We start from the raw sequence: 25,367 nt of genomic DNA on the forward strand, positions 1-25,367 counted from the left end.
TGACTTGAGCAGTTTTCCAGTCTTTAGGTACGGATCTTTCTGTGAGCGAGTGGTTGTGTATAATTGCTAAATATGGAGTTATTTTATCTGTTTGGGACGACGACTCACGTCCATCCGTAGAACGAATGGTAGTGAGACGTAGCCTTCCAGATCGCGTTCGAAGTCGAATTAGATGATACAGAGACGCTAATTCATTCTGCTCATCCTGGAAACTCGGACAAGGCTAGGATCGCAGACTAAGACAATATAATTGTAGTCTTTTGAGTTGCAGGAGTTTTGCCTTCACGCGGTGCATTTCCATGACTCTTAAAGGGACGTCTCGAGCACTGTTATGAAGATCACGAAGGACAGCACAATAAAATTCCCGAGTTCTTCTCATTTCAGGCGCTTTGCAATCGCTAAAACGCATGAGTGCAGTGCGGCAGCTGAGGTTTGGCAATGGCAAACTACCATTCCATAACTGAGGGACAATGCACTTGGGAACAGCCTGCCCGCTCCCTCATGGCAGCAATGACGTCTTCCAGAGAGGGTTCGTCAGATATAAAGTATTTAGCTCCCAAATAGGGCGAGAAAGATATACCTTCTGCGATACGGAGTTGAGAGTCGTTGAAATAGCACGATGGTCAGTGAAGCTGGCAGGAATTACGTCAATTGACAAAAGTTTGTTACATAGGGAAGCAGACAAATCGCAACGATCCAGTCGAGTACTAGAAGTAGCTGTAAAATACGTAAAACGCACTAATGTGGGATGTACGCAGATCCAAGGATCCTGTAAATTAGGTTCACGACAGTAGTTACAGTTGGGAGTAAGGACATAAGACGAGGTTGAAATCTCTCCCTCACCAAAATTTTTCATGGATTTTGACGAAGTAAATAAATGGCATCTTTTCTATAAAAGCGCGAGCGGACATATGTACGACCAGATCCAGATGGAGCATAAAGGAAAATTAAGGCGAGATCATGAAAACGACACCCTCAACCCTGACCGTCGACCAGCGTTTCGAAATCTGTCAACAGAATACCGTCTCTATAAAGCACGGTCACGCCAGCAGAACTTTCTGGCGCAACATTAAAAAGCATAGAATACCCAGAGAGACAAAACACATCAAATAACACTTCTTGCAAACAGACATCAGCTTGGGGATCACAAATAAACTTTCGTAACGCAGAACGCCGTAATGGAGAGCTTGTCCTGTTAACATTTAGTGTAACGAACGTATACACAAGTATTATTTAATACGCTGAAGGTAGGAAAGTAGTAACTAGAAAAAAATGTACACGTTACGTCTCGCTCTCTACATTGCCGACAGACGGCAGAGACGATGATACCGGATTTGAATCCTCTCCATCGGATGGTACAGATCCCTTCTCTTGTTCTTTTTTCTTTTTTTTCGTCGCGACGCTGAACGGTCTGATTGAAAACGTATCACGTCACTCCGTGACAACGTAACTTCTTGTCGCGGAAGGGTAGGGGGCTCATCAAGGTCCGCCGCCGCAGAGAGGGAGGCGTCCCCACTCCACTCAACGGAATGCGAGAAACACATTACCATCAGGTAAGGAAGAGACAGGCACTGCAGCGTCTGCAGCCGGCTGAATCATCTGACTACTCGGAAGAGAATCCGCAGTAACCTGTTAAACCAACGTATCAGATTAAGGAAGGGATGGCATTTCGCTAGGGCACTGGAAAGGCAGAACGGCAGACAATGTTCCCATTAAGTCATCGCCACCCACCGGAACAGACGTTCCCACGGCGGACGAGAGGACGCAGATGCAACAGTCATTTCAACATCAACAGAACCGCCTCGGCACTCCTGACGAGACAAGAACCGTAATTAACGTCAGTACTCAAAGCATCACCGCTGGAAGAAGCGCACTCCGCCACTACCTTCTCGGAGACGCGAGACTGGAGGGGGAGTGTCTTCAAAACCTTCACCATCACGAGTCCGCCGGGGTTTGAATTGTACCACCACTGCTGGCGCCTTAACTGCAGAACGGCCGCATCTGAAAGTTCCGGTAACGGTGGAAAGTCGCGCGGAGTGGGGTTGCAATGACTCCCAAATGCCCTCTCAAGCTGAAGAAGTGCTGACAGCAGACTGCGAAGACAGTAATTCAGCTAATGTCAACGGACGACGCTTGTCATGGGATGGCTTCAAAACAGTAACACTGAGCGGACAATTGGATTTAGATGACCATTTTCTTTACAAAGGAAACGGGTTGTTCTTGCTCTGCATATGTAACAAATTCGTTAACTACAGGTATTCAGGTGTAGAGGAATATTCTTTCGAACATACGTTTCTGCGGCTCGGATACCACTGTATCATTGCAAGCGATGTTGAGCAGACCAGTGTTCCCTCCGGATACGCCAAACGACTCCGAAAGGGAAGCAACGCCGACTTAAGAAATGAATCGCGTACTTTGGATGGAAGATTGTAAACTCTAATCGAATATATACAGGGTGGTCCATTGATAGTGACTGGGCCAAATATCTCACGAAATAAGCATCAAACGAAAAAACTACAAAGAACGAAACTCCTCTAGCTTGAAGGGGGAACCCAGATCGCGCTATGGTTGGCCCGCTAGATGCCGCTGCCATAGGTCAAACGGATATCAAATGCGTTTTTTTAAATAGGAACCCCCATTTTTTATTACATATTCGTGAAGTACGTAAAGAAATATGAATGTTTTAGCTTGAAGGGGGAACCCAGATCACGCTATGGTTGGCCCGCTAGATGGCGCTGCCATAGGTCAAACGGATATCAAATGCGTTTTTTTAAATAGGAACCCCCATTTTTTATTACATATTCGTGAAGTACGTAAAGAAATATGAATGTTTTAGTTGGACCCCTTTTTTCGCTTTGTGATAGATGGCGCAGTAATAGTCACAAACGTATAAGTACCTGTTACCACGTAACATTCCGCCAGTGCGGACGGTATTTGCTTCGTGATACATTACCCGTGTTAAAATGGACCGTTTACCAATTGCAGAAAAGGTCGATATTGTGTTGATGTATGGCTATTGTGATCAAAATGCCCAACGGGCGTGTGCTATGTATGCTGCTCGGTATCCTGGACGACATCATCCAAGTGTCCGGTCCGTTCGCCGGATACTTACGTTATTTAAGGAAACAGGAAGTGCTCAGCCACATGTGAAACGTCAACCACGGCCTGCAACAAATGATGATACCCAAGTAGGTGTTTTAGCTGCTGTCGCGGCTAATCCGCACATCAGTAGCAGACAAATTGCGCGAGAATCGGGAATCTCAAAAACGTCGGTGTTGAGTATGCTACATCAACATCGTTTGCACCCGTACCATATTTCTATGCACCAGGAATCGCATAGTGACGACTTTGAACGTCGCGTACAGTTCTGCCACTGGGCACAAGAGAAATTACGGGACGATGACAGATTTTTTGGACGCGTTCTATTTAGCGACGAAGCGCCATTCACCAACAGCGGTAACGTAAACCGGCATAATATGCTCTATTGGGCAACGAAAAATCCACGATGGCTGCAAGTGGAACATCAGCGACCTTGGCGGGTTAATGTATGGTGCAGCATTATGGGAGGAAGGATAATTGTCCCCCATTTTATCGATGGCAATCTAAATGGTGCAATGTATGCTGATTTCCTACGTAATGTTCTACCGATGTTACTACAAGATGTTTCACTGCATGACAGAATGGCGATATACTTCCAACATGATGGATGTCCGGCACATAGCTCTCGTGCGGTTGAAGCGGTATTGAATAGCATGTTTCATGACAGGTGGATTGGTTGTCGAAGCCCGCACGTTCACCGGATCTGACGTCCCCGGATTTCTTTCTGTGGGGAAAGTTGAAGGATATTTGCTATCGTGATCCACCGACAACACCTGACAACTTGCGTCAGCGCATTGTCAATGCATGTGCGAACATTACGGAAGGTGAACTACTCGCTGTTGAGAGGAATGTCGTTACACGTTTTGCCAAATGCATTGAGGTTGACGGACATCATTTTGATCATTTATTGCATTAATGTGGTATTTTCAGGTAATCACGCTGTAACAGCATGCGTTCTCAGAAATGATAAGTTCACAAAGGTACACGTATCACATTGGAACTACCGAAATAAAATGTTCAAATGTACCTACGTTCTGTATTTTAATTTAAAAAACCTACCTGTTACCAACTGTTCGTCTAAAATTGTGATCCATATATTTGTGACTATTACAGCGCCATCTGTCACAAAGCGAAAAAAGTGGTCCAACTAAAACATTCATAATTATTTACGTACTACACGAATATGTAATAAAAATGGGGGTTCCTATTTAAAAAAAAACGCAGTTGATATCCGTTTGACCTATGGTAGCGCCGTCTAGCGGGCCAACCATAGCGCCAACTGGTTTCCCCTTTCAAGCTAGACAAGTTTCGTTCTTTGTAGCTTTTTCGTTTGTCGCTTATTTCGTGAGATATTTGGCCCAGTCACTATCAATGGACCACCATTTATACTAGACTGCCGCATTTGCAAGATGAACTGGATTAACGGAACTATCTCGATGTGTAAACATCACCTGAGAACCAACACGAGAGAGAAGCCTTTCAGGGATCTTGAAAGCTCCCAAAGAAAGCATACAGATCAGAATCAAAATAAGCGGTATCTACCTGATCAGATGTAGCTCGAATCGTATCAACTATCCTACACTGAATTTCTAGGGAACCCGGTTGAACATGACGCATCAAAACTGAAACGAACGGTAACCCGCCGAGGAATGTTCTTGGGAGACTCACAGACATCATGGCGCGGGTAGAGAACGTTGCCGACAGAGAACAAACGAACAACGAACTCGGCTAAGCAAGAACGATGCGACACTGGTCGACACACAGACAAGACTGAGTACATAAAAGATCGACACACGCGGAGCTGCTACACAGGCGGAAGTAGGAACAACATGCTCGCTCGACGCGCATTACGGAACTGCCCCTAGACCACGGGTCTTGATCACCTGTTAGTGGACATTAATATGGGGTGTGCACGTCCTTCGCCTTTATGACGGCTTAAACTTTGCTGGAGACGCTTTCAGTGAGATGACTGAACGTCTTTGGAGGAATGGCAGTCCCTTCTTCCTCAAGAGCCGAAACCAGAGGAGGTAGTGATGTTGGACGCTGGGTTGTGGAGCAAAGTCGATGTTCTGATTCATCTCAAAAGTGTTCCACTGGTTTCAGGTTGGGACTTTGAGTAGAACAGTCAATTTAAGCAATGTTATTGTCCACAAGCCATTGTCTCACAGATGTGATCAAAGTGAAGCTTCCCCTTTGAATGTCAAGGAAGGCTGTGCTGGTAAACTTCTACGTTGTTTGATACTGAAACAGCTGAGTAAAACTGAACGTACTCAGACAGTTTTCTGTTTACTTATCCTGATCATTTCTAAACTGATACACAATATTTTAGCCCAACGCAATCTGACTTTCAATAATCGCTACAAAAGAATAGCCCTGACTAACAATAACCTATCCTTCATGAATCACTTATCTCACCAAAATCTTCGTTACTCGAACTACTGCAATACAGCGAGCGCCAATACTGCCAGCTTAGTAAAAGATTCTTACTACTAAAGGCACTAACTACTGATAGGCATATAGTCAGCAAATGAAAGATTTTGATGGAGAACAAACAATGTAATTAGCTTAATAATGCTCAAAAGTCATTATATATATATATATATGTGATGGATGTGGGGAGAGATATTCCAGTGTTTTGAGATGTTAATATGAGAGAACGATCTGGACGTGTGTCCGTGAGGAAAAGGAAATTTGTGAAACTGGATGTCACGAATATATATATATATATATATATATATATATATATATATATATATATATTCGTGACATCCAGAAACAAATTTCACGTCCAGATCGTCCTCTCATATTAACATCTCAAAACACTGGAATATCTCTCCCCACATCCATCACTGCTGGCGACTCACCTCCAACTGCCCAACTCTACGCGCTGTGCACATCCAACTGCCCAACACTACACTAGTGAATAATCCAACAATGAGTCCAACCAGTCACAGACTGCACACAGCGCAGTCAGCGGTTTTAATACAGAGCGCTACATGGCGTCACCAACTTAAAAACCTAGACAGCCTACTTACGAAAGGGCGCATTTCACGTTTATACAACAATCATTCTCTCTGAACTGTTTCTCTACTATACTCAGTGCTCACTGCTGTTAAACGTGTCCATATCTTCCAGCTTTAGTGTTTTCTTAAGGGGACCACAACCTAACCACGAAAAACACCCCCATACCGTAACACGACCTCCTCCGTTCCTCACAGTTGGCACAAAACACTACGGCAGGTAAAGTTCTCCAGATACTCTCCAAACTGAAACCTTTCCACAGAGTAACCACAGGATAGAGCGTGTTTCATCACTCCAAATCACTAGTTACCAGTGATCCACTCTCCAGTGATGTCACTCTTTACACCACAGTGAGTATTGCACAGCACTGACTATATAAAGATATGGCTAATAAGGAGTTGCTCCACCATTGTACCACATTCTTTTAAACTCCCTACTCACAGTCATTGAGCTAGCTGGACTGCTGGTAGCACGTGGTTCCTTCTGCTGATTTCATGCATTTTTTTTACAAGTGTGTCAGAACATAACGGTTGCCTGATCTCGCTTTAGCTGTGGTTGTCCACTTCATAAGAACATCACCAACAGTCGACTTGGGCACCTTCAGAAGGGTTGAAATGTCGCTGATGTATTTATTACTCAGGTGGCATTTAGTGAAGTGAACCAGCGGAAAAATACTCCTATTGGGGCACAAAAAGGCTATTATGCTTCTCTTTAAAAGACTGACTGAAATGTGGGGTACAGCTACATTTTTCTATCTTCCTCGGCAACATTAAGATTTTTCCCAGAAATTTTAGCTTGCGAACGTATTCGAGCTTTTTTGTGGCGAGAGAGGAGGCAGTGGCAGTGGGAAAGAGGAGGAAAAGTAATAAATACTGGAAGAAAATAGTTGTTGCGGTGTAGAAAGAGTGAAGGAGACAGTGGCAGAGTGGATGAAAGAGAGGGTCACAGTGGCAGTGGAACATAGTTGACAGTGACAGAACAGTGCTAGGAAATGAGTGAAGGTGGAAGAATAAAGAGGAGGAGAAAGTGGAAGTGGGTGGGAGCCAATGATGAGATACAGTGTCTATGGAAATGACAGCGAGGAGAGAGAGATGCAACAGTGAAGGTGTCAGCGGCAGATAAAAAAAATGGCTCTAAGCACTATGGGACTTAACATCTGAGGTCATCAGTCCCCTAGACTTAGAACTACTTAAACCTAACTAACCTAAGGACAACAAACACATCCATGCCCGAGGCAGGATTCGAACCTCTCGACCGTAGCAGCAGCGCGATTGCGGACTAAAGAGCCTAGAACCGCTCGGCCACAGCGGCCGGCGTCAGCGGCAGTGGTAAGGAATGAATGAGGTAATAGCAGTAAGAGAGAGCAAGAAAGATACAGTGACAGACAGAGGATATAGTCGTCGTGGGACAGAACGAAGGAGACTGTGGTTGTGAAAGAGGAGACAGGGACAGAGAGTCTCAAAGAGATAATGAAAATGAGTTGGGCTGAATGAGGGAATGAGAATGGGCGTGTGGAAGTCGATAGATAAGGGCGACTTACAGCGATGGATTAGTGGGTGTGAGTTATGTAGCTGGTATCCCATTTTCCGGTCAGAATATTTTTAGCTAATATACTACTGGCCATTAAAATTGATACACAACGAAGATGACGTTCTACAGACGCCAAATTTAACCGACAGGATGAAGATGCTGTGATAAGCAAATGATTAGCTTTTCAGAGCATTCACACAAGGTTGGCGCTGGTGGCGACACCTACAACGTGCTGACATGAGGAAAGTTTCCAACCGATTTCTCATACACAAACAGCAGTTGACCGGCGTTGCCTGGTGAAACGTTGTTGTGCTGCCTCGTGTAAGGAGGAGAAATGCGTACCATCACGTTTCCGACTTTGTTAAAGGTCGGATTGTAGCCTATCGCGATTGCGGTTTATCGTATCGCGACATTGCTGCTCGCGTTGGTCGAGATCCAATGACTGTTAGCAGAATATGGAATCGGTGCGTTCAGGAGGGTAATACGGAACGCCGTGCTGCATCCCAACGGCCTCGTATCACTAGCAGTCGAGATGATAGGCATTTTATCCGCATGGATGTAAAGGATCGTGCAGCCACGCCTCGATCCCTGAGTCAACAGATGGGGACGTTTGCAAGACAACAACGATCTGGACGAACAGTTCGACGACGTTTGCAGCAGCTTGAACTATCACCTCGGAGACCATGGCAGCGGTTACCCTTGACGCTGCATCACAGACAGGAGCGCCTGCGATGGTGTACTCAACGACGGACCTGGGTGCACGAATGGCAAATCGTCATTTTTTCGGATGAATCCAGGTTCTGTTTGCAGCATCATGATGGTTGCATCCGTGTTTGGCGACATCGCGGTGAACGCATATTGGAAGCGTGTATTCGTCATCGCCATACTGGTGTATCACCCGGCGGTATGGTATGGGGTGCCACTGCTTACACGTCTCGGCCACCTCTTGTTCGCATTGACGGCACTTTGACCAGTGGACGTTACATTTCAGATGTGTTACGACCCGTGGCTCTATCCTTCATTCGATCCCTGCGAAAACCTACATTTCAGCAGGATAATGCACGACCGCATGTTGCAGGTCCTGTACGGGCTTCTCTGGATACAGAAAATGTTCGACTGATGCCCTGGCCAGCACATTCTCCAGATCTCTCACCAATTGAAAACGTCCGGTCAATGGTGGCCGAGCAACTGGCTCGTCACAATACGCCAGTCACTACTCTTGATGAACTGTGGTATCGTGTTGAAGCTGCTTGGATAGCTGTACCTGTACACGCCATCCAAGCTCTGTTTGACTCAATGCCTAGGGGTATCAAGGCCGTTATTACGGCCAGAGGTGGTTGTTCTGGGTACTGATTTCTCAGGATCTGTGCACCCAATTTGCGTGAAAATGTGGTCACATGTCAGTTCTAGTCTAATATATTTGTCCAATGAATACCCGTTTATCATCTGCATTTCTTCTTGGTGTAGCAATTTTAATGGCCGGTAGTGTACTACGGACGCGTTTAATAGGCATACAGTACACTGCTGAACAAGTACTGAAATAAGTTATAAAGTAATTTTATTTAAATCAAACAGACCAGAAATTTGCTATACGCTGTGTCGTCCGAAGAGCGAGGTGCCAAAGCAAGGTTGTTACCTCGTAACGCAACCACAAGAGAAGGTAGTTGCTTCAAGCGCTTCAAGCCGCATAGACGAATGTGCGACAATGACGTAGCCACACCAGTAAGAGTTTGGTTACGCCACCGCAATCAACCTTTACGTACGGCCGAGTACAGTACCGCCCGGCCCAGTGCGTGAACATCACGTAAGACGACACAGCATCGTCTTCTAGCTGTGTGGTCAATGTATTAGGCAGAACTATAGGTGAAAGTTACTGTCAGTAATACTCTCAGTAAGAGACTTGTATTTTGTGTGTATCAAATGATACGTCAATGTTCAGAGTCAGTTATCAAGACTCACGTCGTTCCTGTGAAATGGATCGTACAAAGTGATTCTTCTTATCTACGTTATAATAAAGTGTACTACAATTTTATGTGTTATACACAGAAGCGCTAAAGAAACTGGTATAGTCATGCGTATTCAAACAGAGAGATATACAGGGTGTTCCAAAAAGGTACGGCCAAACTTTCAGGAAACATTCCTCACACACAAAGAAAGAAAATATGTTATGTGGACATGTGTCCGGAAGCGCTTACTTTCCATGTAAGAGCTCATTTTATTACTTCTCTTCAAATCACATTAATCATGGAATGGAAACACACAGCAACAGAACGTACCAGCGTGACTTCAAACACTTTGTTACATGAAATGCTCAAAATGTCCTCCGTTAGCGAGGATACATGCATCCACCCTCCGTCGCATGGAATCCCTGATGCGCTGTTGCAGCCCTGGAGAATGGCGTATTGTATCACAGCCGTCCACAGTACGAGCACGAAGAGTCTCTACATTTGGTACCGGGTTTGCGTAGACAAGAGCTTTCAAATGCCGCCATAAATGAAAGTCGAGAGGATTGAGGTCAGGAGAGCGTGGAGGCCATGGAATTGGTCCGCCTCTACCAATCCATCGGTCACCGAATCTGTTGCTGAGAAGCGTGCGAACACTTCGAGTGAAATGTGCAGGAGCTCCATCGTGCATGAACCACACGTTGTGCCGTACTTGTAAAGGCACACGTTCTAGCAGCACAGGTAGAGTATCCCGTATGAAATCATGATAATGTGCTCCACTGAGCGTAGGTGGAAGAACATGGGGCCCAATCAAGACATCACCAACAATGCCTGCCCAAACGTTCACAGAAAATCTGTGTTGATGACGTGATTGCACAATTGCGTGCGGATTCTCGTCAGCCCACACATGTTGACAGTGAAAATTTACAATTTGATCACGTTGGAATGAAGCCTCATCCGTAAAGAGAACATTTGCTCTGAAATGAGGATTGACACATTGTTGGATGAACCATTCGCAGAAGTGTACCCGTGGAGGCCAATCAGCTGCTGATAGTACCTGCGCACGCTGTACATGGTACGGAAACAACTGGTTCTCCCGTAGCACTCTCCATAGAGTGACGTCGTCAACGTTACCTTGTTCAGCAGCAGCTTCTCTGACGCTGACATTAGGGTTATCGTCAACTGCACGAAGAATTGCCTCGTCCATTGCAGGTGTCCTCGTCGTTCTAGGTCTTCCCCAGTCGCGAGTCATAGGGTGCAATGTTCCGTGCTCCCTAAGACGCCGATCAATTGCTTCGAACGTCTTCCTGTCGGGACATTTTCGTTCTGGAAATCTGTCTCGATACAAACGTACAGCGCCACGGCTATTGCCCCGTGCTAATCCATACATCAAATGGGCATCAGCCAACTCCACATTTGTAAACATTGCACTGACTGCAAAACCACGTTCGTGATGAACACTAACCTGTTGATGCTACGTACTGATGTGCTTGATGCTAGTACTGTAGAGCAATGAGTCGCATGTCAACACAAGCACCGAAGTCAACATTACCTTCCTTCAATTGGGCCAACTGGCGGTGAATCGAGGAAGTACAGTACATATTGACAAAACTAAAATGAGCTCTAACATGGAAATTAAGCATTTTCCGGACACATGTCCACATAACATCTTTTCTTTATTTGTGTGTGAGGAATGTTTCCTGAAAGTTTGGCCGTACCTTTTTGTAACACCCTGTATAAACAGGCAGAAAATGCCGCTGCGGTAGGAAACGCCTATATAAGGCAACAAGTGTCTGGCGCAGTTGTTACATCGGATACTGCTGCTGTAATGGCAGGTTATCAAGATTTAAGCGAATATGAACATTATGTTATAGTCGGCGCTCGAGCGACCGGAAAAAGATCCTGCAAGAACGGGACCAACGACAACTGAAGAGACTCGTTCAACGTGACAGGAGTGCAACCTTTCCGAAAATTGCTGCAGATTTCAGTGCTGGGCCATCAAGAAGTGTCAGCCTGCGAAGCATTCAACGAAACATCATCGATGTTGGCTTTCGAGCTGAAGGCCCGCTCATGTACCCTTGATGACTGCACGATACAAAATTTTACGCCTCACCTGGGCCCGTAAACACCGTGTTGATTACTGGAAACATGTTGTCTGGTCGGACGAGTCTCGTTTCGGATTGTATCGAGCGGACGGACGTCTACGGGTATGGAGACAACCTCATGAATTCATGGACCCTGCATGTCAGCAGGGGACTGTTCAAGCTGGTGGAGGCTCTGTAATCGTGTGGGGCGTGTGCAGTTGGAGTGATATGGGATGGGACCTCTGATGTGTCTAAATACGACTGACAGGTGATACATACACAAGCATCCCTTCTGATCACCTGTATCCATTCATGTTCATTGTGCATTCCGACGGACCTAAGAAATTCTAGCGTGACAATGCGACACCCCGCACGTCCATAATTGGTACAGAGTGCTCCAGGGGCAGTCTTCTGACTTTAATTTCTTCCGCTGGCCACCAAACTCCCCAGACGTGAACATTATTGAGCATATCTGGGATGCCTTGCAACGTTCTGTTCAGAAGAGATCTCCAGCACTCGTACTATTACGGGCTATGGACAGCCCTGCAGGATTCATGGTGTCGGTTCCTTCCAGCACTACTTCAGATATTAGTCGAGTCTATGCCACGTCGTGTTGCGGTAATTCTGCGTGCTCGCGGGGGCCCTACACGGTATTAGGCAGGTGTACTTGTTTCTTTGGCTCTTCAGTGTAGTATCAACTCAGTCTCCCCCCCCCCCCCCCCCCCCCCCGGAGCAAACCAAAAAACCCATAACTGTTCTGACGACTGTATTTTCATCTGGTACAAGATTATAAATAAAGTTATAAATGAAACTAGTATTACAGAGTACCTACAATTACACGAAAGGTTAGCTACCACATGAATTATTTGTACTATTGTTTTTTATTGATTATGTTGATTTAATAAGAACTTCGCGAATTAATATTTTCAAAGAATTGGCTTGAATAATGCAGTGAGGAACCAGCAAGAGAGAACAGAGTTGCACATTTGACTATCGATTGCCGTTCTGGTTCATGCGATGTACAAAATGTAATGTGGAGTTAACTACACTGGTGTCCAAAATTAAAGCAACAAACCGCTATTTTCTGGTTTTGTGTTCTCGTTTCTTCCCTCGGAACTGCGTCTGTTTCACGGTGGGAAGGTATGACATGCATTTAGGCGTTCTTGTGTTAGTCTGTGGTATTCCATTTGCTCACTCGTTGATCGTATTACTTTGATTAATTTAATGCCAGGATTTATTCGGAGCTATGTGACATACTGTCGGATTTGCTATCATGTCAGGGTTTTCATGGAAGGTGTTGGATTTGCCTGACACCTTACAGGTGGAAAAAAATCACCCTGTATGTCTGGCAGTATACACTCTAAGACAAAAACAAGAAAAAAGTTTGACACACCACGAAGGAATTATCCGAATGGAACGGTAATCACTAGATGTGATGTACATGTACAGACAAACAAACGTTTACAGTTTCAGAAAAAGTTTGATGATTTACTGAAGAGAAACAGCTTCGCAAATTGAGCATGTCGATAAAGCGTTGGTTCACCTCTGGCTCTTATGTGAGTAATTATTGGGCTTGGCATTGATTGATGAAGTTGTTGGATGTCCTTTTGAGGGATATCGTGCCAAAGTCTCTCCAGTTGGTGCATTAGATGGTCAAAATCCCGAGATGGTTGCAGGGCCCTGCCCAAACTGCTCAAAATGTTCTCAAATGAGGAGAGATCCAGCGAACTTGCTGGCAAACGTAGGGTTTGGTAAGCACGAAGACAAGCCGTACAAACTCTCGCCATATTATCTTGCTGAAACATAAGCCCAATATGGCTTGCTTTGAAGGGCAACAAAATATCGTCAACGTAACACTCTACTGTAAGGGCGCCGCGGATGACAACCAAAGGCCGGCTGTTGTGGCCGAGCGGTTCTAGGCGCTTCAGTCTGGAACCGCACGACAGCTACGGTCGCAGATTCGAATCCTGCCTCGGGCATGGATGTGTTTGAAGTCCTTAGGTTAGTTAGGTTTAAGTAGTTTTAAGTCTAGGGGACTGATGACCTCAGATGTTAAGTCCCATAGTGCTCAGAGCCATTTGAGCCATTTGACAACCAAAGAAGTCCTGCTATGAAAAGAAGTGGCACGCTGTGCCATCACTCTTGGTTGTCGGGCTATATAGAAGGCGACAGTCAGGTTGGTATCCCACCAGTGTCCGGGGCGGCTCCAGACACGTCTTCGCTGGTCATCTGGACTCCACTCAATGGGATGAAGACGTGTCTGGAGACATCTCGGACAGCAGTGTAAAACCATCCTCAGTGTCGTCCGCCATACAATCAGAAGTGATGGTTTGGGGGTACCATTTCTTTTCATAGCAGGATCCCTTTGGTTGTCATGCATGGTACCCTCACAGCACAGCGATACGCTGGCGAAATTTCATGCACCTTTTTTTGCCCTTCATGGGAAGCCATCCTGGACCTAGATTTCAGCAAGATAATGTCAGCCCGCACACAGCGTGGCTTTCTACTGCTTGTCTTCGTGTTTGCCGAAGCTGCCGTGGGCAGCATGGTCACCGAATCTCTCCTTAGCTGAGAACGTTTGGAGGATTATGGGCAGGGCCCTGCAACCACCTCGGTATTTTGACGATATAATGTGCCAGTTGGACAGAATTTGACACGATATCTCTCAGGAGGACATCCGACAACTCTATGAATTAATACCAGGGCGAATAACTGCTTGCCTAAGGGCCAGATGTGGAGGAATACGTTACTGACTTGCTCAATTTGTGACGCTCTTCCTCTCGACTAAATTATCCAATTTTTTCCGAAATTGTAAACGTCTGTTTGTCTGCCGATTTTCGTCCCATTCGGATAATCCCTTCGTGGTGCGTCGCTTTTTTTTTTGTCGTAGGGTGTGATATCCAAACGGCTGACGTGGCTATTTTCCACATGCAGGCACTCTTGTAAACAATCAGTGTCCAATAAAGAATGCTCTCATTGTCGGCTATGTCTGCAGGGGATCTCGTTGACCCGACAGCGGACTCGGCTGCAGCAGGTCGTGGCCTGGCTACTGGTCATGAGGAGAGCCGTCCAGGATGGTGCTGGAAGACGCCGCCTCTACGCTCGCAGCGCCAACCTCGTCGGCAACATGTGGATGGTCAGCAGTTGTATCTAAACTTACATATATACTTGTGCGACTAACAGAATTTTATTTAAATGAAGCTCTTTGTTATTTGTTTCTAGATATTAATAGCACTCCGTCTTCAGGCCGCAAGTGGCCCATCGGGACCATCCGACCGCCGTGTCATCCTCACCTGACGATGCGGGTAGGAGGGGCGTATCGTCAGCACACCGCTCTCCCAGTCGGTATGATGGTTTTCTGTGACCGGAGCCGCTACTATTCGGTCGAGTAGCTCCTCAATTGGCATCACGAGGCTGTGCACCCCGAAAAACGGCAACAGCTCAGGCGGCCCGGATGGTCACCCATCCAAGTGTCGGCGACGCCCGACAGCGCTTAACTTCAGTGATCTGACAGGAGCCGGTGTATCCACTGCGGCAAGGCCGTTGCCTAGATATTAATAACTATGATATTATTCCAAAATATCTGTACTATTGACCCAAAACCTTATGACCAGCTGCAAAATAGTGTGCTGGCCCACCTCTGGAACGAAATACAGCAGTGATTCTGTATAGCATGGATACGATATGTCCTTTGTAGGTTTACTGACGTCCGAGGCAGCAGATATCCTACAGGTCCAGATCACGCAATTATCATAAATTAGGGGCTGGTGGTTTGTGGTCGTGGAGCTAACGCCTGATAGCGTCCCAGCTGTGTGCCATCAGGCCAAGATAAGACGAATTTTGTGGCCAAGACATCTGTGTGAGTTTACAAACATGCTCCTCAAACCGCTGTGCCACGATTCTGGCCTCATGACATGTGCAGTTATCCTGCTAGAAGATTCCATCACAGTTGGGAAAGACATTAACCATCAAGGGATGGCGATAGTCCGAGATAATGTTCATGTAGTCCTCAGTTGTCATGGAGCCTTAGAGTACTAATATAGGTTGCATGGAAGCCCAGCTTAATTTCTCCCTCCCCCCTCCCCCTCCCCCAACAGTCTGCCTCCGCGGCGCAGTGCTTGTTTCTAGCAACAGCTTGCTTCGATGACGGCGTAGCGGGACACGACTGTCGATCCGGTCTAGCTAGAGATGTGATTCATCCGATTAGGTGACACGTTTCCATCGATCCACTGTCCAATCTCTATCATCCCATGCCCACTTCAGTCACAACTGGATACGTCGTTGGGTCGACATGGGAACCAATAGGAGTCGTCTGCTGCGGAATGCCCCGTATGGTGTGTTCCGGAACACTTCTGGCTGTACCACCATTGTACTCTGTCGATCAGCCACAGATCGCTGCCTGTCCTGACAGAACAGGCCTGCGTCCGACCTTCACTTTTTGTGACGAGGTGTGGACGTCCAACGACTTGTCACCTGCTCTGGTTTCACCGTCCTTGAACCATTTTACATTAATGCAAACGAACAACTAACCAGCTTCGTCGCTTCCGAAATGCTTTTTCCAAGGCACCGGGCCGTAGCAATGTGCCCTTTGTCAGATAATCTTATGTCAGTAGATTTCCTCACATGCGGCCCGTATCGTCGCTAGACTGATTCCACATTCGTCTCTGCTCCGCTTACAGAACTCATTACATCGTTAAGTCCCAAAACGAACCAGGCGTCATTGAATCTAACGATGGCCGGAAAACAAACTGTTTTCGCTCAGCAGTGTTTAATCTCCTTTCTTTAGTACCGTCTTCTTCTTTTTCTTCTACAGGGTTCCAAACAAATTCACACATTTTTAAGGTAGGACTGACTGTTGAGGATACAAGAGACATAATTAGGGTTACACGCTTGTTTCTTGTGTGAAAACCACGTATTTAAAACATCCTTACACGGGAGCGATGTTGTTCCGAGAAGTTTCGCTAATAGACCCGAAGGCTTAAGGTACTGGGTAACGCCAGATCACTGCTATCTGTTGTTAGTTACAACAAAGTATGTTTAAAGGTGACTAAAGTTCCTTGAGACGAACCACCTTGCTCGTATTATAGATTGAACTCTCTTTCGCTGAACATTTCAATTAAAATGCACCCGGCTTGGAAGGAGGCCACCTTTCGACTCTATTGCATCCGCTGATTACAGAATTCCCATCTCGATCGACTTTCAAATCAGTGCCGTTATGAGTTCGAACTGCTCCTCGTACATCTTCGTAAATTTTCGTCATTGATCGGAAAACAAGGCGAAACCCACTTATTACAGCAAAATTGTTTGTAATTAATTTCTGTAGCAATGTGACGTCTTTTTTTTTTTTATTAATATTGAGACTTTCCATCTACATCTACATCGTTACTCTGCAATTCACACTTAAGTGCCTGGCAGAGCGTTAATCAAACCATTTTCATTCTACTTCTCTACCGTTCCACTCTCGAATGGCGCGTGGGAAAAAGGAACACCTAAATCTTTCCGTTCGATCTCTGATTTCTCTTATTTTATTATGATGATCATTTCTCCCTACGTAGGTGGGTGTCAACAATATATTTACACATTCCGAAGAGAATGTTGGTGATTGAAATTTCGTAAATAGATCTCGCGGCAAAGAAAACCGCCTTTGTTTCAGTGACTGCCACCCCTACTCGCGTATCATATCAGTGACACTCTCACCCCTATTGTGCGATAACACGAAACGAGCTGCCCTTCATTGCACTTTTTCGATGTCCTCCGTCAATCCTATCTGGTAAGGATCCCATACAGCGCAGCAGTATTCCAGCAGAGGACGGACAAGTACAATTTAGGCTCTCTTTACTGGGTTTGTCGCATCTTCTAAGTGTTCTGCCAACAAAGCACAGTCTTTCTTTCGCCTTTCCCACAATATTATCTATGTGGTCTTTCCAATTAAAGTTGCTCGTAATTGTGATTCCTAGGTATTTAGTCGAACTGACAGCCGTTAGATTTGTGCGATTTATGGTATACCCAAAATTTATCGGTTTTCCTTTAGTACCCATGTGGATGACCTCGCACTTTTCTTTGTTTAGTGCTAATTGCCACTTTTCGCAGCATACAGAAATTCTCTCTAGATCATTTTGTAATTGGAATTGATCGTCTGATGATTTTACTAGACGGTAAATTACAGCGTCATCTGGAAACAAACTAAGGGGGCTGCTCAGGTTATCACCTAGATCATTTATACAATCACGAACAGCAGAGGGCCTATGACACCACCTTGCGGAACGCCAGATATCACTTCTGTTCTGTCCATAAGTCTTTGTTTTTTACTGTGAATATACTCGTAGTTACGTTCATGTATTTTATGTTCAGCAGCTGCGGCGAGTGTGCAGTTAGGACCGGCGTGTTCTTTTCAACGTAATTTCACACGCCGGCCATCTGTCGCAACAGCTGTTGCAGTGTTGGCCTGTCTTAAGCTACATTTACAGGGACCATAAAAATGTATATGGTCAACAATATATTTCGAAAATGTTATCCGGCAACATTCCCATCACATGAGTTGCAGCCACAGATACTGCAAAATTACCGGCCACTATTGCAAGGCAATGGTTCAAATGGCTCTGAGCACTATGGGACTTAACATCTGAGGTCATCAGTCCCCTAGAACTTAGAACTACTTAAACCTAACTAACCTAAGGACATCACAAACATCCATGCCCGAGGCAGGATTCGAACCTGCGACCGTAGCGGTCTTGCGGTTCCAGACTGCAGCGCCTTTAACCGCACGGCCACTTCGGCCGGCGCAAGGCAATGGTTACGCAATACATATCCGGCCGAGAAGTGTTTACAGGGGCCAGACTAATAACTCAGTATAGACGAACAAGGGATAGAGGAAATGCGTATGCATTCTTTTTTTAAGTAAAAGGAATGCCTTGGAAATTTAGCTCGCCAATTGATGCTGGATATATACCTTTTTCCAGAATTTTTACTGAATGTCGGAAACACGATTCCAGCTATCTCGTATAAGCAATTGATTCGTGAACCGCTAGAACCGATACAAATATGAGAGTATGTATGACAGTTATAATCAGATTGGAGATAATTCCTTATTAGCTACTGGTGTTTGATACAGAAGTCCGATGAATCTCTTTGAAGCACACTATTCATTAATAAACCTTTTGGTCCCAGAATGATTTGGTAGAATGACTAAATGATTTCATTAAGTGCCAGCCGCCGTGGCCGAGCTGTTCTAGGCGCTTGATTCCGGAACCGCGCTGCTGCTGCCGTCGCAGGTTCGAATCCTGCCTCGGGCGTGGATTTGTGTGATGTCCTTAGGTTAGATGGGTTTAAGTAGTTCTAAATCTAGGGGACTGATGACTTCAGATGTTAAGCCCCATAGTGCTTCGAGCCATTTGAACCATTCCATTAGCTTAAGTTTGAAATAAGAATACAATTTTTATTTATACTTTATTTATGTTCAACTTTGCACGGAAGCCCACAGAAAAATCAAGCGTAATTCTGGTTTAATCGACAACAGCTTGCCGACCGTCCTTTGCCAGAATGATGTCCGTATATACATTACCTTCCACATTTCATAGCCCTGGTTCTAGACAAATCGCTCTTACGAAATTCATAGTTCGCTCGTATGTTCACTTCACTGCTGCTGTGCACAATAAACTCACACCAACAAATAACATAACACACTCACAACTTAGGCATACAGCTTCGACCATAAATATAATAGACTGGCCCTGACGTCATTTTCGTGGCTCCAACATCTCTGGGCTAAAGTCACGTGAATGTTGGCAAAACATGGTTGTTTCGTGTTGCGCTTATGGCTGTACTCAGTGTTTTGTCGGGGGAAATGGCATTATATTTCAAGTGTGTTTCTATGATAATGCAGATGCGTTTATTGAAATCTGCTGAAGTAACTTTTATATGTTTTTTACACTTGAAATATAGTATCACGTAAATTAAAGTGTTAATGGCTCAAATGGCTCTGAGCACTATGGGACTTAACATCTGTGGTCATCAGTCCCCTAGAACTTAGAACTACTTAAACCTAACTAACCTAAGGACATCACACACATCCATGCCCGAGGCAGGATTCGAACCTGCGACCGGAGCGGTCACGCGGTTCCAGACTGAAGCGCCTAGACCGCACGGCCACAACGGCCTAAGGTGTTGAAAGTGATGCCTGTAAAGTCAGACTCATATTACATTTTGGAAGGTACCTGTGATAATTCGGTTACAGAAGTTAGTATAAGTGTTTCTCGTTCCTACTCATAGGTTCCCTAAGGATGAAAACCGAAGACAGCTTTGGATACAGGCCCTGAAACGGAAAAACTTTAAGCCATCTGCACATACGTGCCTTTTTGTATATACAAGTGAGATTATAATAAGGTAAGAGCACCTATAGTCGACACATGAAGAGCATTTTTTTCTGCCTTATAATACTATTAAATAAATGTAGGTTCCAAAATTATTTTCTGAAACTTAAGAGTCTCACCTTTCATCAAAAATATCATTTTTCTTTTAAACTGATAGTTTAACTTTTGTAAAAATAGTAGGAAATGAACCTTTGAAGTGCACCTAAAATTGATACTCTAAAATGGACCTGCTCCTAAAGTCGACAATTTTGGGACCTATAGTTGACATAATTCCCATATCCCATTTTCTTTTATAAGTGACTAGAGCTCAAAACGCGGCGAATCCAATATTTAAAGTTTTGACACGAGGCCACTCTTACTGTTTAAAAGAATTTTAACGACATTTTACTTTAACTGATAGTTTATAGTAATTTAGTCCCGCTGCCCACCAGATGGGCGTTCGATATATTTTTTAGATTTTATAAATGGTACTGTGAACAAATCAAGGTCAAATGTAGTTCTGACATAATTTTTCCCAAATAAAAAAGTAATTTTTGTTGGAAGCGTTGGCAGTCAATTGAGAAATGTGGGTAAAATACGATACAAACACAGGATGGCAGACCGCTCATTTGAAATCCCGCCACGTTTTGCCAACAGTCACGTGGTTTATGTTAGAGCCACACCAGCCCTATAGCTTCTGCACAGCAAGGCCAGTCTACTAGTATCTATGGTCGAAGGCATACAGACTATAAATAACATCTGTGATCTATGCTTGCCCACAAAAGCAATATGGTACTGTTTCCGCTCAGTCAACAGACAGCAGGGCTGGCGGTGAGAGAACTAGGAAACAAAGGCGAGAGTGAGAGGGAGGCATTTGCCAACAAAGACAGAAATAGTTATTGATATCCCATACGAAATATCACATGACGTTAGCGGCAAAAAATATCCCAACCGGATGTGCCATTGGTTGTTACATGTGAATTATCTGGCTCTTCATTATCTTTGTGCACGCAAGGAAATAACCAACGACCTATACTGATTATGCACCTCTTTGTAATCGGCCAAATATTTGTGCCCCTCTTTTCTCTCGCAGTAATTTAAGCTGTCCTTCTAGGGTCCCGGAGCGGTGTGCTGACCACACGCCCCTCCTATCCGCATCCTCAGCTGAGGATGAGAAGGCGGTCGGATGGTCCCGATGGGCCACTTGTGGCCTGAACACGGAATGCTTTTCTAGGATTCCGTCTGACCACACTCGGAAATCGCCATGTATTCGGAAATAAACAGCAAAATATTTATTTCATCCTTCGCTTTGTAATCAGATGGAAATGTAAATAACATCGAATACTGCAGAATATACTTTTATTGTGGTCTTAAGGAAGTCCCAGAATGTGTTAAAAACGCTAAGATGAAAGAGAAAGTTGCTCAGAGTGGAATGTGAACCTACGTCCTTTAACTCTGCAGTCCACAACCATGTCTACTACGCCTTTCCTTGTTTTGGAATCTTTTATTATACTGAAACACGGTGAATTAGAATGTTATATAGGAGGTGATACAAACTGAATCAGTATCAGACCATCCCTGAAATTGTTACATTTATCAAAGAATTAATTTTTTTTAAATCAAATAAAAATCAAATATACATATCCACAGATTTTAACATCTTCCAGAACGTACTTACTGTGCTATGTTGATATGTTGTTTCGATTTACTTTTAGATCTAAATTAAGGAGCAGATTTAAAAAATGCCAGAGAACTTGTCACATAAAATTTGTTTTTATTTATTGTTGCTGTTACTACCCTATGCCAGTCCTTTCAAAACCAGTTTTAAGCATATCTAAGTCATCATACTTTCTCTCAAAGGCTTATACCGTTGACGTGTCATTCACTGACGAAGAGTGTGCGCGTGTGATAAATCTTCAATGCATCGATGCCTTGAAACAGAATACTGCAAATTATAATACAAAACAGCTAAATATGCCAAAATCAGTGTATGTGCTTCATCGAGTCAAGGACAGTACACCAGTACGGTGTACTCGTGGAAGTAAAGATAAGGGGAGTTGTCATTATGTCTAAAACTTTCGCCATCTTAGTTGCCCCAAAACATTACCTTCAGGTGTTTTGATTGTTTTGAGTCGTGAGGTTGTTTCTGTAAGTTTCGAATATTAAGTTATTCTGATAAGTACAGCCGTTTGCTACCATAAATGTTATGAAGTGGCGTGCCGCATCTCAGTGACTGTTGCTGCTGTTTAGATTTCTCCTTCAAGTTCGTTTGGTCTAGTGCAGGGAAACTTATTAGTCAACAGATGCAAATATGAACAGTACAACGACTGAAATATATTTTAGGAGTCATTTTTCAAATTCTTAACTACACTCATGCTCATAAATTAAGGATAATGCCGATACATGGTGAAACGACACTCTGGTGAGTGGTTTGCGGGCTTAAATCACCTCGGGGTATCACCATGCGGTGCATTTGACCTGCAGTGATCGCACGGTGGCGCTGGCAGCAGTCCACATACGCAGAGGTGTGTTGGTGCATGTCAGAGTACGGTGCAGCGAGTAAGTGTGCAGACGTTTTCAGACGTGCTAATGGTGACTGTGTGTTGAAATGGCCCACATATTGATGATGTTCTGAGGGGTAGAATACTAAGGCGACTGGAGGCTGGTCAAACACAGCACGTCGTGGCACGGGCCCTTCGTGTGCCACAAAGTGTGATCTCAAGATTATGGCAACGATTCCAGCAGACAGGAAACGTGTCCAAGCGGTACACTACAGGACGTCCACAGTGTACAACCCACAAGAAGACCAATCTCTCACCATCAGTCCCTGCAGATGGCCACAGAGTACTGCAGGTAGCCTTGCTCGGGACCTTATCGCAGCCTTTGGAACAGTTGTCTCCAGACACACAGTCTACAGACGACTGAACAGACACGGTTTATTTGCCCAGAGACCTGCAAAGCGCATTCCACTGACCCCTGGTCAGAGCCCGTAAAGCCCGGTGTCAAGAACAGTGCATGGTCATTAGAACAGTGGTCCCAGGTAATGTTCACGGATTAGTCCAGGTATAGTCTGAACAGTGATTCTCACCGGGTTTTCATCTGGCGTGAATCAGGAATCAGATACCAACCTCTTAAAGTCCTTGAAAGGGATCTGTATGAAGGTCGTGGTTTGATGGTGTGGGGTGGGATTATGACTGGTGCACGTACACACCTGCATGTCTTTGACAGAGGAACTGTAACAGGTCACTTGTATCGGGACGTCATTTTGCACCAGTATGTCCGCCTTTTCAGGGTTGCAGTGGGTTCCACGTTTCTCCTGATGGATGATAACGCACGGCCCCACCGAGCTGCCATCGTAGAGGAGTACCATGAAACAGAAGATGTCAGGTGAATGGAGTGGCATGCCTGTTCTCAAGACCTAAACCCCATCGAGAACGTCTGGGATGCTCTCGGTCGACGTATCGCTGCACGTCTTCAGACCCCTTAGACACTCCAGGAGCTCCGACAGCCACTGGTGCAAGAATGGGAGGCTATACCGACCGGCCGGTGTGGCCGAGCGGTTCTAGGCGCTTCAGTCCGGAACCGCGCGACCGCTACGGTCGCAGGTTCGAATCCTGCCTCGGGCATGGATGTGTGTGATGTCCTTAGGTTAGTTAGGTTTAAGTAGTTGTACGTTCTAGGGGACTTATGACCTCAGATGTTAAGTCCCATAGTCCCATAGTGCTCAGAGCCATTTGAACCATTTGGAGGCTATACCCCAGCAGCTGCTCGACCACCTGATCCAGAGTATGCCAACCCGTTGTGCGGCCTGTGTACTTATGCATGGTGATCATAACCTATATTGATGATGCGCAGGAAACAGTGGCGTTTTGTAGCACGTATGTTTTGGGGCGGTTTTTTCAACTTATCACCAATATTGTGGACTTACAGGTCTCTGTCGTGTGTGCTCCCTATGTGCCTAAGATATTAGCGCCAGTTTTGTGTAGTGCCACGTTGTGTGCACCACATGCTGTAATTATCCTTAATTTATGAACATGAGTATATATAAATAAGTCTCGCTAAAAGTCCACAGTTTCATTTAGGTACATTCGCTGAGGTCTACCTCTTCCAATTCATCCATCCACGCTCGACTTGTGTACTTGTCTACCTTCTTTTGTTCATCCTCTCTGTCTGTATTATCCAATCTATCTCAACATACTTTTCCCAGTATTCGAGACTACACCTTTTCTCACACAACAACACTCCCTAAAACTAACTTAATGTACTTTACGTAATGTTTTAATTCTTATTTAAACTATAGGTAATCTGAATAAAGCTTGATATCAAATTTGACATCTATATTATTTACTGATAAAATTAAATTGTAAGTTATCCATAAAATTAAATCATGGCGATGTCGGAGTGGGGGAACCTTGAAGGAGAAGCGAAGTGCTTCGGACAGAGGCAGATGGAACTGCCACGCGCAGGGGTGCGGATTTTAACTTCTTTTTTGCGGAAATACGCGCTCCGAAGTACTGTAATACACAGGAAAGATACGCCTTGACGATGCACACTGACATTTTTACTTTCCGAAAATGTTTTCCCAACAAGTCGCTTCGGAACACTTGGCTGAAGATACATAAATACAGATGAAACACAGAAAAATGGGAATAAGAAAACCAGTCATATCTACAAATATTTTTATTTGCTGTTATATATCTTTGTCACTATTATCGTCGATTTCACTTATTTCCGCTGAACTCGGACTTATTATTACATCGTTCCCCAAATATTTCCTTGTTAGTTTATTATTAACACAGTTATCTTTTCCTTTTTTCGTTAGTTCATTATTAACACAGTTATCTTTTTCTTTTTTCGTTAGATCGCACACTTTTTCCCCAAACTTCACGAGAAACAGTTCCACACTCGTCAGCAGAGTAATTGTTCCACCGACTGCTTCGTTTTGGAAGAACTTTGGTATTGAGGAAAGCGGATGCTTTTTTATTTCGTCCGCCTCAGTTGCACTGATAAAAAATTCAGATGTATTGGTTGCCGGTTTCGGCCTGACACGCCCATTTTCAAACCACACACCTTACTATTAACCGTAATTATTCCTACGAGATGGTATCAAAAGGCGCAGCAAGGTATACAGTGGGCAACAAGTACCCTCATTGATCTTACACTATACGTCTTACTTATTCTAAAACGTACAACAGGTCAAGTGGAAATTAGCTGCCATTACGGGAAACGTTAACACCATAATTTGTTAATGTATATAATAAATGTCAACAGTTAGAAACACATTTTCGACTATAAACGCCATTGCATTACAAACGAATTTTATATCAGTGCAACTGAGACGG

General features: G+C 44.6%; 1 protein-coding gene across 1 annotated transcript in view; it reads left to right on the forward strand.

Annotated features, from left to right (window-relative positions):
* Positions 1-25,367, forward strand: part of LOC124620239 (putative odorant receptor 85d) — a 110,123-nt gene that overhangs the window by 19,630 nt on the left and 65,126 nt on the right. Inside the window, exon 2 of the mRNA XM_047146907.1 lies at positions 14,673-14,813. Within this exon, the coding sequence (XP_047002863.1) occupies positions 14,673-14,813 (141 nt within the window). The remainder of the gene's footprint in view (positions 1-14,672; positions 14,814-25,367) is intronic.

This window comes from Schistocerca americana, chromosome 6 (assembly GCF_021461395.2).
Source record: "Schistocerca americana isolate TAMUIC-IGC-003095 chromosome 6, iqSchAmer2.1, whole genome shotgun sequence".
NCBI classification, from domain to species: domain Eukaryota; kingdom Metazoa; phylum Arthropoda; class Insecta; order Orthoptera; family Acrididae; genus Schistocerca; species Schistocerca americana.